This window comes from Chelonoidis abingdonii, chromosome 25, assembly GCF_003597395.2.
Source record: "Chelonoidis abingdonii isolate Lonesome George chromosome 25, CheloAbing_2.0, whole genome shotgun sequence".
In the NCBI taxonomy this organism is placed as follows: domain Eukaryota; kingdom Metazoa; phylum Chordata; order Testudines; family Testudinidae; genus Chelonoidis; species Chelonoidis abingdonii.
In genome coordinates this window covers 18,103,587-18,120,856 of record NC_133793.1, presented here as the reverse complement: position 1 = coordinate 18,120,856, position 17,270 = coordinate 18,103,587, and the positions used below count along the sequence as shown (strand labels likewise).

General features: G+C 50.0%; 1 protein-coding gene across 1 annotated transcript in view; it reads right to left on the bottom strand.

The window, feature by feature from the left end:
• The window catches only part of LOC116833446 (class I histocompatibility antigen, F10 alpha chain-like), a 24,593-nt gene that overhangs the window by 1,310 nt on the left and 6,013 nt on the right, over window positions 1–17,270 (bottom strand). The window contains exons 2-7 of the mRNA XM_075060857.1: window positions 15,389–15,652; window positions 9,777–10,052; window positions 7,919–8,194; window positions 6,502–6,603; window positions 6,011–6,043; window positions 1,172–1,213 (exon numbers count right to left, since the gene is read on the bottom strand). Coding sequence (XP_074916958.1) covers window positions 1,172–1,213; window positions 6,011–6,043; window positions 6,502–6,603; window positions 7,919–8,194; window positions 9,777–10,052; window positions 15,389–15,652 — 993 coding nt within the window. The remainder of the gene's footprint in view (window positions 1–1,171; window positions 1,214–6,010; window positions 6,044–6,501; window positions 6,604–7,918; window positions 8,195–9,776; window positions 10,053–15,388; window positions 15,653–17,270) is intronic.

Sequence of the window (17,270 nt, the reverse complement as noted above, 5' to 3'; positions counted from 1 at the left end):
GGTTCATGCTAGCTTCTCAGGTTATGAACGCTAAGGTTCAAATCTGAGTAGGAAGCTATGACACAGGGGTAGGCAACCTATGACACGTGTGCCGAAGGCAGCACACAAGCTGATTTTCAGTGGCACTCACACTGCCCGGGTCTTGGCCACTGGTCTGGGGGTCTCTGCATTTTAATTTAATTTAAAGTGAAGTTTCTTAAACATTTTAAAACCTTGTTTACTTTACATACAATAGTTAGTTATATATTATAGATTTATAGAAAGACCTTCTACAAATGTTAAAATATATGACTGGCACGCAAAACCTTAAATCAGAGTGAATAAATGAAGACTTGGCACAGCACTGCGGAAAGGTTGCCGACCCCTGGCCTAGTCTGACTCCCTGCACAATGCAGGCTATAGAATCTCACACACCCACTCCTGCAATAATCTTCTCACCTATGTCTCAGCTATTAAAGTCTTTAAACTACGATTTGAGGACTTCAAGGTGCAGAGAATCCTCCAGCAAGTGACTGTGCCCCACGCTGCAGAGGAAGGTGAAAAAACCCCAGGGCCTCTGCCAATCTGCACTGGAGGAAAATTCCTTCCTGACCCCAGATATGGTGATCAGCTAAACCCTGAGTATGTGGGCAAGACTCACCAGCCAGCACCCGGGAAAAAATTCTCTGTAGTAACTTCTAACATCTCATCACCGGCCACTAGGCCTATTTACCACCGATAGTCAAAGGTCAATTAATTGCCAAGATCCTGTTATCCCATTAAACATCCCCTCCATAAACTTATCTAGCTTCATCTTGAAGCCAGACAGGTCTTTTGACCCTGTGGTCCTGTAGCCTGAGATGCTGGGCTCTGTCCCTCCTGCAGTTTCACTGGAGACTGTTCTCTGAAGCAGCTGGATTTATCATTACAAAAGCTGATCTCACCAATCCTGTATCAGCAGCCACAGAGAAATCCCTCTCACTAGAGTCTCTCACACCTAAATTCATCTCAGAGAAACAAGAGGGATTTGGCTGCAAACCTATTCCTGCCCCCCAGTGTGAATAAAAGGGAAATAAGATTCAGAACTTCTCTATTCTGTTCCTTGAGACTGCTTTGCTAGAGGGGATGGGCCAGTGAGACTTGGGGTCCAATGATTTAGACGAGGTGTCTCCTCAGCGAACCCATCACTTACCCTTGGCAGATATGTCAGAGCCACTAGATCCCTGGTCATTTCCTGTGCAGAGGAGGAGAAGAGAGAGTATTTTAGCATCTCTCACAAGGCAGGTTTCAGCGTAGTTAGTAGATACAAGGACTCTTATACCACGGGGAACAGTCATCACCTGACTCTTTCCTAGCAGTGAGGTGGCTGCTGCACAGGTCAGTCTACAGTGCAGCTGCCCTGGATTTCCATTATTCACATGCAGAAAACGTTACCACTGTAGGGGGTCAGCACTGCTTTGTGCTCTTCATGCTTCTTTAAAGTGGGAGCACCGAATACTCAGCATTCAACGGCTAGCAAAGTAGGAGATGCTGGGCTAAGGATACTCCTGCCAAACCTCAACTCCGCTCCCTTCGGTCTGTGCCCAGATGGATCCCTCAAGCACACCACAGACTTCACCCTCATCCCCTGCCTACCGACAGCAATTCCCGCCTGCATCAATGACACTGCACAGAGCAGCGTGGACGGTATGAAGAGGAATGATGATTTGGGGAGGTGCTGGGCACACAAACAAGGCCAAGTTTGGTTTGGCCTGGTGCTGTTCTACTTCCTGTTCCTATTCTCAGACCCACTGGGGCAGAGTTCAAGTTGTGTGGGAGGCATCATTCTACCTCTGCATATCCTGGTTTGCCACCTTTGACTTTTGGGAATTAAACTCTCTGTAGCAAAGAGGTGTGGCCTCCCTCAGAGACAGAGAGCATGGGAGGGCCAGACCTCGGCTGCCACGCTGGAAGCAGAAGGGCAGGACAGGAACAGTATAAGAGGCGACCCCTGCAGCTCAGCTGAGCAGGAGTTGCTGAGGAAGTCACACACTTCCAGCCCGCTGCTGGAGCCCTTGGAAGACTTCTGGTATGTTGGTTGCATCCTTGGGACAGCGGAACTGCCAGACATGCCTGACGTTGAGGAGCTGCTGGGATTGCCACTGGTAGTGTGCACCGCGCGGAGACGGAGGATGACCCTGGGGTTCAGCTACACCCGGAGGGGAGGAAGTAGCCCGGGGCAGCCAACTACCGTCCAGCTACATTGCTGGCTGGTACTAGGTCAGTGTGCTGTGGCTGGATCCCCACTGACCCAATGGCAGACTGTTCTGCCGTTATTAGAGCCCTGGGCTGGGACATGGTAGAGTCGGATGGGCACGTGTGACCCGACCACCCTAACCACAGGGTTCACAGCCTCCCCACCTTAGGCCAGGAGGCCTGAGCAAGTCGATAGCTCTTGTCTGAGCTCTAGACTGTTTAAGGCTCCAACCCTCAGGCAGGGTAGAGCAGCAGACTGCCAGCTTCCCCCTGGCTTAGACGGTTATTTCAGGAGCATGTCAGCAAAGGGGTGTGGCCTCCCTCAGAGACTGACACAGAGGGAGGGCCACACCCACCTACAGGCTTACACACTCCCATTCTGAAAGGGCACAAGGAGCCCAGGGCAGGGCTCAGCACCCACAACCTTAACTCCACATTAACAAAGTTCTTGCATGTGAATTTCCGTTGCTGTGGAGTAGTGGGGAGGAGTGAGGGAGGCACGACTGACGGCCAACTGTAGAAGGAAGGGTGATGCTCTGAGGAGGTTCTGTTGGCATTTCTCAAACCTCCCCAGTTACCAGCTGGAGGCACCCCTGAGAGGGTAAAGGAGAGCTGGACTGCTACACTCTAGCAGGGCCCGGCAGATCTGCGACCTTATACCGGCTCTTGCTGCCAGGCATTAGATGGTCTCAGACACAGTCCATCATTTATGTAAATATTTCCCCATAGTTGTTAGTCTTGGTCTTGTTCCTAAAGGAGACAACTGAGGAGGGGATTTGAACTTGTAGTCATCGAGGCAATAGAGTGGTGCTGATCTGAAGTCAGTGGAAAGACTCCCATTGGCTTCAACAGGATTTGGATCAGGCCCAGACTTCACAAGCATCAAAAACCAACTTTCAGATGAGTCAAAAGAAGTGTAACGTTAGAGCAGGTCAGACACCTTCAGGGTCACACTCAGCCACACACAGCTCTAGCAAGATAATAATTCAGCCCAAACCATTGCCTTGTCTACACTAGCAAAACTGGAACCCATACCTGCAGGCAATGCAATTCCACCAGAGAGAGCAAAGGTGGAGCAATTGAGGAGATGGGGTTCAGGTGGCTTTAATCACTGTACCATCTAGAGTTGCTCTGAGCAACATTACACCATGTGTCAGCCACTCTACACTATTAAGGAGACCTCTATAGGGAAAACAACACAACATGGCACAGATTAACCAACAAATTCTGGGAATCTGTTAGGGACAATTTTTATTCCAGAAGGTGGAGAACGATACTAGGGGAGAGGCTGTTCTAGATTTGATTTTGACGAAGGGAGGAACTGGTTGAGAATTTGGAAGTAGAAGGCAGCTTGGGTGAAAGTGATCATGAAATGAGAGTTCATGATTCCAAGGAATAGGAGGAGGAAGAACAGCACAATAGAGACAATAGATTTCAAGAAGGCAGATTTTAGCAAGCTCAGGAAGTTGGTAGTTAAGATCCCATGGCAACAGGGCTGTCCCTAGGGGGGGTGCGGGGCCCGGGACATCACCCCCTCCACTCCAGGCCCCACCCCAACCCCCTACTCCCTTCTCTCCCGAGCGATGCTCTGTCTTGCCAGCTCCCAGCAATCAGGGCTGGTGGTGCTGCTGGCCCCCGCGTCCCCTGAAGCGTGGGCCCCTTCAAAAGCATGGGACCCAGGGCGCCCACCCCAATCTGTCCTATGGACGAGATGGTTCTGCATGGGAAGCAAGTCTAAAGAGGAAGACAGTTCGAGAGAGTTGGAAATTATTCAAGGAGACATGATCAAGGGCACAAGTGTAACCTATCCCACTGCACAGGGAAGACAGGAAGGATGGCAAGACATTACGCTGGCTTAACCAGGAGACCTTCAAGGATCTGAAACTCAAGACTCCTACAAAAAGTGGAAATTAAGTGAACTTACAAAGGATAACTATAAACCAATAGCACAAGGAGGTACGGACAAAAATCAGAAAGACCAAGGCAGAAAATGAAATTAAATTAGTTCGTGACATAAAAAGGGTAACAAAGTCATTCTATAAATACATTGAAAGCAAGGACAGGGTAGGTCCGTTACTCAAGGAGGAGGGACAGACAATAACAGAAAATGTGAAAATGGCAGAAGTGCTAAATGACTTTTCTATTTGGTTTTCATAGTCATTGATGTCTGACGTAGTGAATGCCAATTAAAATGAGGTAGACTTCGGGGCTAAAAATAGGGAAAGAACAAGTTAAACATGATTTAGACAAGTTAGATATCTTCAAGTTGCTAGCACCTGATGAAATGCATCCTAGAACACTCAAGGAGCTGACTGTGGACATATCTGAGCCATCAGCGATTATCTTTGAATAGTCATGGAAGACAGGGGAGATTCCAGAGGACTGTAAGAGGGCAAATATAGTGCCAGTCTATGGAAAAGGGGAGAAGGACAACCTGGGGAATTACAGATCTGTCAGCCGCACTCCCAATGCTGTTGGCAATGCCCCTCATGGGGGGTGGCTTTTTAGAGCACCGGGAGAGCTGTCTCCTAGCGCTGCTACTGCGATTACTCACTGGTGCTGCGGCAGCACTTTAACGTTGCTAATGTAGACAAAGCCTAAGACTTTTGATACTGTCTCACATCAGTCTCATTAACTAGGGAAATACAGCCTAGATGGAGCTATTATAAGGTGGTTGCAGAACTGGTTGGAAAACCACTCCCAGAGAGTAGTTATCAGTGGTTACAGTCAGGCTGAAAGGGCATAACGAGTGGAGTCCCACAGAGATCAGTTCTGGGTCCAGTTCTATTCGGTATCTTCATCAATGATTTAGACGATGGCAGAGAGGACAGTTAGAAAGTTTGTGGAGATACTAAGCAGGAAGGGGTTCCAAGTGCTTTGGAGGACAGGATTCTAATTCAAAATTATTTGAATAAACTGGAGAAAAAGGTCTGAAGTAAATAGGATGAAATTCAACAAGGACAAATGCAAATTACTTCACTTAGGAAGGAACAATCAGATGCACACACACAAAATGGGAAGTGACTGCCTAGGAAGGAGTAATATGGAAAGGGATCTAGGGGTCATAGTGGACCACAAGGTAAATATGAGTCAGTGTAACACTGTTGCAAAAAAAGCAAACATCCTTCTGTGATGTATCAGCAGAAGTGTTGAAAGCAAGTCACGAGAAGTAGTTCTTTCACTCTACTCTGCGCTGATAAGGCCTCAGTTGGAGTACTGTGTCCAGTTCTGGGCAGCACATTCCAAGAAGAATAGTGGACAAATTGGAGAAAGTCCAGAGAAGAGCAATAAAAATTATTAACAATCTACAAAACATGACCCAGGAGGGAAGATTTGAAAGAATTGAGTTTCTTTAGTTTGCAGAAGAGAAGACTGAGAGGAGATGTGATAACAGTTTTCAAGTGCATAAAAGGTTGTTACAAGGAGGAAGAAAAATTGTTTTTCTTAACTTCTGAGGATAGGACAAGCAGCAATGGGCTTAAATTGAAGCAAGGGAGGTTTTGGTTGCACATTAGGAAAAACTTCCTAACTGTCAGAGTGGTTAAGCACTGGAATAAATTGCCTGGGGAGGTTGTGGAATCTCCATCATTGGAGGTTTTTAAGAGCAGGTTAGACAAACACCTGTCAGGGATGGTCGAGAGATGAAAAACTTAGTCCTGCCTTGAGTGCAGGGGACTGGAGTAGATGACCTCTCAAGGTCCCTTCCAGGCCTATGATTCTATGGTACCAGAGCAATAATTGAAGATTTCCTTAAAATCTTCATTGTAGACAAGGCGACAGGTCTCTTGTCACTTACCCTGAGTTACAGTGTAGCCATCTCCCTTTCTCCCTGCAGGAAAAAAAAAAAAAAAAAAAAAAAAAAAAAAGGCAAGTTTCAGTGAATGCATCTCCCAAAGCAGTAACCGACTCCGATCTGTGTCCCCAGCTCGGGAACAGGGCCCCTGGCCCAGCACAGACCCCTGGCGCTCAGGAATGGACTCAAGGTCTGAGGCACTCATGAATGGCAGGAGAGAAAGACACAAAGAGACGGAGTTTCCAAAGATCTCAGCCCACTGGCTGCTGAGCTCTTTGGAAAACCTAGCCTCATATAAACTGTAACCCACACCCAGTTTCTGGGTCTGGGTCTGGCGCTGGCCCTCCAGCAGCTTCCATTGGGTGCTATTAACTCAGTCCTGCAGTGGGGCAGTTACACACCGTACTCACACTAGCTCCTGTACTGCTGGTGTCTTTAGAGGTATGTCAAGGGCCCAGCAAGTCCAGGGAATCCCCGCATCCCAGGCTCTTTACCTGGGTGTTTCTTTTTCCAGATGACTACTCCGATTATAACACCAATTAGGAGAACTGCAGTGATAACTCCAGCAACAATGGGAATCAGACTGTTACTTGGTTCTGAAATGGAAAGGAGAGAATGAAACATCCCCACTAAAACCTCCTTTTCATCCCACTGCAGGGACCAGTCAGCTAGCTCCTCAGGTTAGGGCTGAGTCCTGCAACCCTCCACCCCTTTCAGGGAGCTACACGCAGCCACCATGCACTGCACCCCACCATAGAAAGTTCTGGACACAGCCTCTACCACTTCAATTGATGATAAATATGCAGCACTTAAAATAGAAGATTTTCAGATCAATCAATCCTCATAAACCTCTGTGTGAGGGAGGATGGATGTCAGTATTATCCCTAAATTGGAGGAGGAAAAGACTTGCTGAAGATCACAGAGAGTCAGTGCAAGAGCCAAGAATTGAACCCAGGAGTCCTGGCTCCCAACCCCTAACCCCCCTTGACAACGATGACTTTCATGACTAATGGAACTCCACTGTGTGATTCTGGTGACAAACTGGAAACTGACCCTCAAAGCTCTGTATTTCCCTGCCATGAATTGAGTTACAGACACAATATGTATTTTTTGAGGGGGCAGGAATTGAACAGGAGAGGATAGAGATATTTTAAGAAAGACCCACATAATAATAAGCAAAAAGAAAAATTTATATGAGAATAAGGAAATGTGGTTTGACACAAAAATTGGCAGGGGACGTGGTAGCAGGATTTTGATGTGAAACCATCTGCTGACTAGATTTCCAGTGCAGGCTGCCCTTTTAGAAACTATTTGCACTTCCAAATGCTGCACTTTTCCGCATCCCAATTAACCAAAAGATGGCTGAGAACAGGCTGGAAGCTGAAGCAAGACCAATTCTGTGCGGAAATAAGGGGCAGATTTGAGCTTCCCCTGGGATGTGGTAAATTCTCCATCCCTTGGAGACTTTACATCTGGAATGGGCATCTCTTTCTGAAGGATCAGATCTAGTTTGCCCACATGACCAGACTGGATTCTGAGGTCCCTGGTGAGATTCCCCCCTGCCCTGGGCTATGCAGGAGCTCAGATCAGATGATTAGAATGGTCCCTTCAGGCCTTAATGTCTCACTGCTAATCTTCTCCCTTCACAGACACTGTATTGCTGGGATGTATCCAACAGCCCCCGAGGCAGCAACCCGGAGAGCAAGACATGAGCCCCAGTACTGTGGGACCCGACTCCAGCACAAGAACTTGACTGCGAGGGACAGGACCAAAGGGGACAGGGCCTCACAGGCCCTCAGCAAATTCCAGCTTCAGCCCCTATACATTGACATGAGAATTTTTCAGGGGTTGAGTTTACTGGATTCCTCCTCTCCCACTAGGAAAACAGACACACACACACGAACTCCTTACCCCAGGGGACAGAGAGTGGCTCTAACAGGCTTTCATGCTCCACTTGACATGAATAATGGGCTTTGATCTTGGGATCAATCTCCATTGTCACCCAGGTCTGGTAGGTCCCATCCCCACTGGGGAGGATGCCTTCAGAGTAGGTCTCTTGCTGTCTGCTCTCCCCATTTTTCAGCCAGGTCACGGTGATGTCCCGGGGATAGAACCCACTGACCTTACAGGAGAGGGTGGTGAGCCTGTCATGAGATGACCTGTCACTCACTCTAGCTGTTGGGCGCACTGGGAAAAAGACAAAATTGAAATTAGTTGTTTTCAAGCTCTAATCCAGGCAGCCTTTGCTGGAGCTTTGGAGCATGAAATTCTGAGACCCCAGAGGATGAGAGTCCATGAGACAGAATCCCTCTGATGAGAGAGAACCACCATGTTAGAGGATTTCTGTGCCGAATTCACAGCATCAGCAACGGTGAACCCTGAATCCAGGTCCCTCACCAGATTCTATGAGTGTGGTAACCAAAAGCCTCTGCTCCCAGCCAGAGTGACACAAGTACCTTGAAAGGTTTCACTAAGTTTCAGACACAGATGCTAATCATATGCAAGGTTTGTGCCTATCTCCTCTCAGTTCCTAGATTTGAGAGAGAGAAGAACCTTGCCCTGGCCAGGGAGCAAAAAATGAACTAGATAAACTGACCAATTAGAGATGGAAAGGACCATTAAAAAAACAAACAAACAAAATGACACATGGCTGTAAACTGCCCCTCAAACTAGCTAATATTTATTGGCTAATTTCCTGTAGGTTGTTAACAAAACTATTTAACCAATATTATTGATTTCAGAATGATTTTCACATGCTAAAAAAAATCAGTTTCCCAGCCTTTTGGCACTGAAATACACATTACACTGATTTGTATAGATTTTTCTTGTTGGCATTTATAAAAATGGCCAAGGATAAGATCATGTTCTGCTGAGGTTTGAGAGAGAAATAAGCAACTAGTGTAACTGTTGCAGAAAACTGAGTACAAATGTCAAGTAACCTTGATCAGCAAGCGCCAACTGTTTGGGAAGGGAAAGATGAGTGTGTAATGATACTAATAATTTGGGAAATTGTACATACATGGGAAGTAGTGAGTGAACGTTCTGAAGCAGATTACGCTGCAACTGTCCCCCTGAATCAGTGTGGTAAAGCATTTAACCTCTTCCCTTCTACACGTGTGCTGGTTAATCTTTAACTAAAACGCTTGGTAACAAATGTGACTGAGTGATTATCTGATGTCTTATCGCTAAGAGAATCAAGTAATACATGTGGAAGTGTCGCAGCAAAGGTCGGTCTCGGGGGGAGGGGAAACTGAGGACAAGGGTAAGATTCTTCCAGGTTAGTATGGGGAGGGCAATTCCACAAGCAGGGGTGCAGGAAAGGAAGCGCACAGATGGCTGTGGGAGAGACAACGATAATAAAGCTACCGTCAGTGGGACAGGCGGATGGGGGGAGTGAGGAAGAACCACATGGTGTTTGCAGCTGGTGTCCATAAGAGCAGTGGCACTTCCATAATTGAGCCCAGGGCTCTAAAAGGCGCACACACAGTCACCTTCATACCGCTGTGTCACACCAGGGAAGAGAGCGTTTGTGCTGTAAATCTGGGCTCATTAGGTCAGCTTCTCTACAGTGAGCTGCTTCTAACATTTTCAATCTCTTATCTTTTTTCCCAGAGCTGGAGGGGGGGAGAGAGGGGTTGTTTCCCCATCATCCAGGGTGCAAGGTTAGCTGAACCACCCCCTACTCCCCTGCTCCATTTTGGAACTGGGGCTAGGGAATGGAGATGTAACTTGTAGTGACCTCCTGGGTGGGGCTTGTCCCCCATCTTACCTTTCCTCTGTAGAGTCTCCTTCCCGTACTCTAGAGAACTCCTTAGCCAGGGGATACATCTCTCCTCTAAGTAGCGTTTCCAGTGCTGGTAGTCACCTATTTCAGCATCCCATCTCCTCTTGGTGATCTGAGCTCCGATATCTGCTGCTACCCAAGTCATGGTCTCCTTATGGAAGGTAAGAAAGTCTCGTCCATCATATGAATCCTGGTAAAACCCCCAAGTGGTGTTGTCTTCCCGGAGATCACAGCCGGTTATCATCTGGATAATGTGAAACCCTGAAACACAGCTGAGGGTCAGCATCAGCCTCTCCCTGAAAATCTCACCAAGACCTCACTGCAGGTAACCCAGCGGTGGTTCTCCTTGCTACTGGACCCTACTTCCCCTGAGAAATGGGGTTCCCACTTATGCTGTTGGGTCCTACACCCTTCCAGCTCCTTTCAGGAGGAAACCCATCCTGCAGGGGGCGCCCTCCCCATCTGTTGGGTCTAAAGACCCCCCACTGCATAGAGCTCACAACCTTCAAGCAGTACCTCATTGCTGCTTGTTCGAGTATGTTCCCTGCAGGGAGTGCAAGGTGGCATGACCCCAAAGGGAGTACTCCAGATACTGCAGGGGTCTGTCCCCTCCAGTTCTCTTAGGATCCCCTCAGTTCTGGTAGTCAGGGTCATTCTGAACAGGAGAGAGTGCAGAGGGTCTGTAACCCCTCTCTCCTGCTCTGGTTGTATTAATTTTGCAGGTCCACAGGGTCACTTGGTCCCCCACCTCCTCCATTCACAGTACCCCCATGTCTCTGTGGGGAGGGGGTACAGGTCTGTCCCCAACACTATGCTTGGCTCTGGTTTAAATGACCTCACAGAATCCCCAGGCTCACTTTGTTTCCCTGCCCCATCTCCTCATGCCCCCAACTCAATCTAGGAACGGCAAAGAACCAACTTGAGACAGTGGCCATGTGAAAAAGTGGCCAAGCATCTGAAGGTGATTCCCTGTAAGGATCAGGTCATTGACGGCCCTTAGTTCAGCTGGCCACCATTTTCCTACAGCCAGGCTAATCTTCACAACAACGGCCCCCATCTCGCACACAACCAAGAGCAGACTCAGTTAGTACAGCCACCCCTGGGCTGACGGAAGGCAGGGAGGGAGACTGGGGGAAACAGGAGGATGGGGACAGGAAGGAGAATTTAAGGGACAAGGAGGGAACGGATCAGACCTCTAGCTTGGCAAACAGGGCAGAACGTGGGGGAACAAAAATAACCCACACAGGGTCCCAAATATTTTCACCCCTCCCCCACCCTGCATTAGATACTTTGAGGTAAATGCCTAGATTATCAGCAATCACTAGTGATTTTAGGTGCCTAACTGAGACCTTTAAAAGGGGCCTGATAGGAAAGTGGGAGCTCCCAGCCTCTGCATATCAGACACCCAAAAATCACTAATCACTTCTGGAAAAATGTAGGCCAAGGGATTAAAATTTGGTGTCACAGCCACAGGTGACAGCCAAGCACACCGAGCTGCATCCCTGAACAATGCCACAGGTTTAGACAAAAATCTGTGACTAACCTTCCTGTAACAGTTGTTCTTAGCAATGTGTTGCACACGTCCACTCCACGCTAGGTGTGCATGCCCTGCACAGTCACCGGTGATACCCCCAGGCCAGCTCTAGCACCCCCTAGTGCAGCGGTCTCATGTCACAGTGGAGGGGACTGGATGACCCCACACCTTCTTGCCAGCACCTCCAACAGAGGGGTAGGACAGTGGCTCACAGAATCGACATGTGCAACACATCTCACAGAGCAACTGTTACAGAAAGTTTAGTGTAGAAGAGCAGACACACCCCGTGGCACCTCCTGCCAGTGACCTCCAGGAATTAGCTCGATTTCCAGCCTCTGGAGCACCCTCTGCAGGCTAGCGATCCACCTGTCTCTTGGCCCCCACATCCCTCCCAGTGCCCCTTTAACTGGGTGCTGACCCCTCAGCAGTACCCCCACAATTCTGGGTCTCCCTCTCCCAGGGAACCCCCACCCACTATTCCTACTTCACCTCAGTATGAGGCTACTGCCAGTCACCATCTAGCCCCCACTCCCTGGGGCAGACTGCAGTCTACACACCATTCATCACTGGCAAAGGGGTGTGGACCTGCTGCCTTTGCCTACCCCTAGGCTGCCCTCTGCAACCCCCAGTACCCATTGGCCTTATGCTAGGCCATAGCCAGGGGCTTTCCAGGCTGGAGCTCCCCAGCCTTTCCCCAGCCCTGCTCCACTCAGGTACCTTGTCTCTAGCTCCCTGCAGCCAGGCCCTTCTCCCTCCACAGGCAGAGGGAGAATGTTTGGGCTCCTGGCTCACAGCCTTTTTATACAGGCCAGCTGGGGCCTGATTGGGGTGTGGCCCAGCAGCAGCCATTTCCCAATCCGCCCATTTTAGCAGCTTCCAGCCACAACCTTCCCCCAGGGCTGTTTTAAGCCCTTCAGGACAGGAGCGGGGTAACCATCCTGCTACATTTAGTAAGCAGGTTTCCTTCTCCAAATACTTGCACATGTCCATTCCATGTTTGGTGACTCCCAAGCAGAACCATAAGAGGTGGACTCTGAATTCAGGGACATGTGCATTACAACACTGCCCAACCAAACCTAGTGTCATCTCTAGCTTGCTCGGTGATGGCGTAGTTGGAAGAAAAAGTACGTACTGGTGCCCAGGTTGCTACTCTGCAAATGTCCTGGATCGGGCCTGGGCCACGAATAGCCCCAAGGAAGCTTGTGCTCTCATAAAATGGACCGTCAGGAAGGCAGGTGATGGGATACCTGCCTGCTCGTACCACGTGAATGCACAATATGATCCAGGATGAAATTCTCTGAGCCTTTCATCCTATCAGCTACTGTCACAAAGAGCTGTGTGGATTTATGGATTGACTTAGTCCTTTCTATATAGAATACCAGGGCACCTCTAACATCCAGAGTGTGGAGACTCCATTCTTAAATGGAGTCAGGAAGAAAATGGGCAGGAAAATGGCCTGACTACTATGAACTGCAAGATTACCTTTGGGAGGAACCCCAGGTGGGGGCGATGTTGTACCTTGTCCTTAAAGAACACCGTACAGGGGAGTGGCATCATATGCGGATTCAATTTACATGATTTTAACTATACGCACTCGGCAAAAAAAAAAAGGAGGGAGAAGCTCGGGGCAACATACTCCCTTCTACTTGCCCGCACTGCTGGCACCGACTACTGTAATCCCAGCAACGGTGGTATTGGAGGTGCTAGCAAGTCCCTGGTGGCAGAGCTGACAGCGATCCACAATAGGAGTCTCACCTAAGCACTTTAGACAGCTAGAGTGCAGGTCACTCAAAGACACGGGCTTGCCACAGGAGGCTCCGGATTTGAAGACCGGAGACCGAGACATGCCCAGGAGCAGAAGAAACTCTGCTACGAGAGTCCAATTAACAATTTACACCAATCAACTAAAGTCAAAAAGTGAGAAAACAACTGAGGGGAAAAGGGATGGAGTAAGGAGAGAACCACTGAGACTCTTGAGAGGTGCTGGGTGGCTGGTCACAGAACACGCAGAGATCCCAAGCCAGGCACCCGAGAGGAGTGGAGTGAGTCAGGCCTCCCCGCCCACCCCTCTTCTCTTCCGTGCTGCACTCCACATGGATGAGCAGGGTGGGGGCACCGATGGGGTCTCAGAGGGACCAGATCCTGAATTTCCCCATCTGTGTGTTGGAAGCAGACGCAGCTGGAGCAGGGAACACTGTTGGTGGCCAAAGTGCAGGACTCAGAACAGTCTCTGGAGAGATGGCAGCCCCAAGACTGCAAGGAGGCGGTAAAAGGGGGAAGGAGGGCAAGAGGGGGCAGCAGGGACAGAACAGCAGCTCCCCAGCACAGGCTTAGGGGCGGGCAAGTAGAGCCCCTCTCTCAGCACTGGGGAGGCCGGTGTCCATGTGAGCAGGTCAGGCTTGACAGGCTCAGGAGCAGGGAACCAATGGGTGAGACTAGTCAGGAGAGGCTTAAAATAGCTACAGAGGGGGCACGCTAGGGGAGCAGACACTTGGCAACCCTCTGTCCTGATCCTTAGTCCTGGGGCAGAGCTACCAGGAACCCAGGTGTCCAGGGCAGGACAGGAATTAGTTCTCATTGTTGCTGTCTCAGTGCTGGGAGCCAGGAGGGACTGGAGGAGGGGTACCAGGAGGGGCTGGGGACACTCCTGGGTGAGGACCAATGTGACAGGCCAGTACCACTGACACGGGGGCATCAGGGATTGTCACTCGCCAGTCCCCTGTTAGGAAGGGCAGAGCAATTACATCAGAGAGACCCTCCCCTGCCAGGGAGAGTTCAGCAGTGCCAGGCACTGAACGCTTTCGGATCATCACTGAGCTAAGTGAGACAGCACAATCGAGGGCCTGGCCACATGGCTATAGTCCTGCACACTGGGGACCGAGCAGGAAGAACGGATCTTTACACATCTATCAATAGTGTGCAGGGGAACCTGCCTGACCCCGGGGGCTCCAACTGGGGGACACAGGCTGGGGTTGTGCTGCCAGGAATAAGGAAGCCCGGGAATCTCTGCACATTACAGGGGCTGATTCTCTCACTAACTCTCCAGCCCAAGTCAGTGTCAGACGCTCACTGTGCGGAGTGAAGAGGAATCAGACCTTAGATAAACTCACTCTGGAAATAAGACAAAGTGAACAATGAAGGAGGCGCACTGGTGAGCAGCTTCTCCCTGGGGCTGGGGTGAATGCAGCACTGCCTGCTCCTGTGACTTTACTGTGCGTCTCATGATAGCGGGTGGTTTTATTAAATCCCCAATTCCTGGATTCATGGGATTAGAGGAGAGTCTCAGCTCTCTTTTCTTACCGCAGTAACTTCAAGTCCTTCTAGGAGCAGGGAAAAGCCTGGAAATGTGTCCCCTAAAGGCTCAAACCAGAGGGCAAATAAAAATAACCTCCAGTATTATTCCCAAAATACTCACAACATTTAAGCCAAACTCAGGATTTTGGGGGCCTGACTCATGATGTCTGAACACTTGGGACCGTCGATATTGGGATTCCCCATCACTCGGTGTCTGAGAATTGAGACAGGACGTCTCAGAGCCCTGCTCTAGCTATAGGGTCTGACAGCATCGTTGTAGCCGGGAGGCACAAACCCCTCCGTGCAGGAATTGCTGGGTGCGATTCTCTGGCCCGGGTCACCAGGAGGTCAGACGAGCTGCATCTAACGGGAACTTCTGGCTTTAGCACCTCTAGCACTCTGCCCAGGAAATAATCACACATGAAGGGTTGGGGGTCCCCGAAGGGCAGCAGAGGTAGTTGCAACTGGGACTGGTAGCAGAAATCTGGGGTGTTTGGGGAGGGAACAGTAAGAGTCCTATTTTGGAGGGTGTCAAAAAATGTCTTTCACATGGAAACTCCATCCTGCAGTTCTCTTCCCCCCTCCCCGCACGTGTCCCTCTGTCCCCCATGTTCACACTGACTCCAGCGAGAAAATGCCCGAGGGCTGTCCCCTCCCCTGATCCTCAACACACATCCCTGTGTCCCTTCACCCTGTTTACATCAATTGCGTCCCCCCTCCCCCACGCCACGTCCCAGAGTCCCTAGGTCAGGTCATGTCCCACACTCACCCTCGCTCTGGTTGTAGAGCTCACGCAGGGTGTTCAGACTCGCGTTGAACCAGGCCTGCCAGCGCTGTGCCCAAAAGTTCTGAAAGTCCCAGAACTCCGGATCCTCGTTCTGTGCCATCCACACTGAGCGGGGCTCCACCCTCTGCGACTCGCTGGTGTAGTTGAAGATGACCTGATCGTCCACGTACCCAACACGGCTGTACCAGGGCAGCCCCGGGCCGGGCTCCGACACCACCGTGTGAAATACGCGCCTAGAGTGCAGGCCTGAGGGGGGAAGCGGAGAGTCAGACCCAACCAGACCCTGCACGGGAGCCCCTGGCAATACACGAGAGGTGGCACGAGCCCTCAGGAGTGCTCCTGTGAGAGTGAGACTTGGGAAAGGGCTCACAGAATGACCTGACTGGGGAGAAAGAGACTTGTGTAGGAGGAGAAGTTGGGGCAGGGCCGGAGGGGGAGTGAGGAGGGGAAGGGATGAGGAGGTATAGAGGGGTGAGAGCATGTGTGAGGAATTGGGGAGCAGATGGGGAGAGTGTATTGGGGGTATGGCGGGGCTGAAGGGGAGTGCGAAGAAGGAAAAGGGGCCCAGAAGGGCAGGACTGGAGGGGGTGTGAAGAGCAGGAGGGGGATGTCACGGGAGAGGGTAGGAAAGGAACAAGGGCTGGGGGAGGAGTAGGAGATGCAAGAGCTGAAGCTGGAAGAGAGCAAGGAGCCGTGTCCAAGCTGCAGGTGGGAGCCAGGGTCCTGGCTGAACACACAATTTACTATAATTTATTAAGAACATAAGAACGACCATGCTGGGTCAGACCAAAGGTCCATCTAGCCCAGTATCCTGTCTTCCAACAGTGGCCAGTGCCAGGTGCGCCAGAGGGAAGGAACAGAACAGGGAATCATCAATTTATCCATCCCGTAGCCCATTCCCAGCTTCTGGCAAACAGACGCTAGGGACACTATCCCTGCCATCCGGTCTAATAGCCATTGATAGACGTGTCGACTGTCCATTTCACTCTCCTTCAGCTACAATCAGATGGCCTGATCCGGCGAGCAGGGCTGCTGATGCTGCTCCTCCCTGGCTAACTAATTAAAGAGTCGGTGGAGCAGAGGGCCTGGACCCGGGGTCTCCACCTCCCAGGTGAAGGCTCCAACCACCTGGCGCTGGTTCTTACGCCCCTGCTCTCTGGCCCAGTTCTAGTTCTCCCCAGAGGAACAGCTCCCACAGGAGTGATGCAGGGGGCCCTACAGCAGACTGTCCCACGGCTCAGGGACTAGGACACCCTGGGAGGTGGCAGAGCCCTGCTCAAATCCAGTCTCTCCCGCAGGCAGAGGGGGCCTGGAACCAGGAGTCTCCCTCACCTCAGGTGATGCCCAAACCACTCGGCTCCTCCCACATTGTTGTGTGAGCTCGTGTGTGGGTCCGATCAAGCAAGCGGCCTGAGCGCAACCACCGCATCGGGCCCCCAGACGAGTGCAGAAAACACCTGTCATCCCTTGGTGCATGCATTGCTCTGGGGCAGGATGGATAAAAATCAGTGATTTAAAAAAAAATCAAATCAAATGTTATTTATTTAAATCAGATTTTTTTTTATAAAATCCTTTTTAAGGAAAAAAAATCTATCTAAAAGATATCTTTGAATTATAATGTACCTTAATTAAAACTATCTCATTACAGAATAGGGATTATAAATTCTAATTCTATAGTATGAGACAATATATTCATGGAATGTTTAAGAAAAGTTTTGTAAATGAGTTCCAATCGTTCATGGATTAGGGACCCGATCTTATGAGGTTCCAGGGGCTTCTGTATAGATTATTTAGGTTAATCTTTCTATCTACCCAATGGGACTCAGTGCTCAGTTTGGAAGATACCATCAGAGGTGCTTAGTTT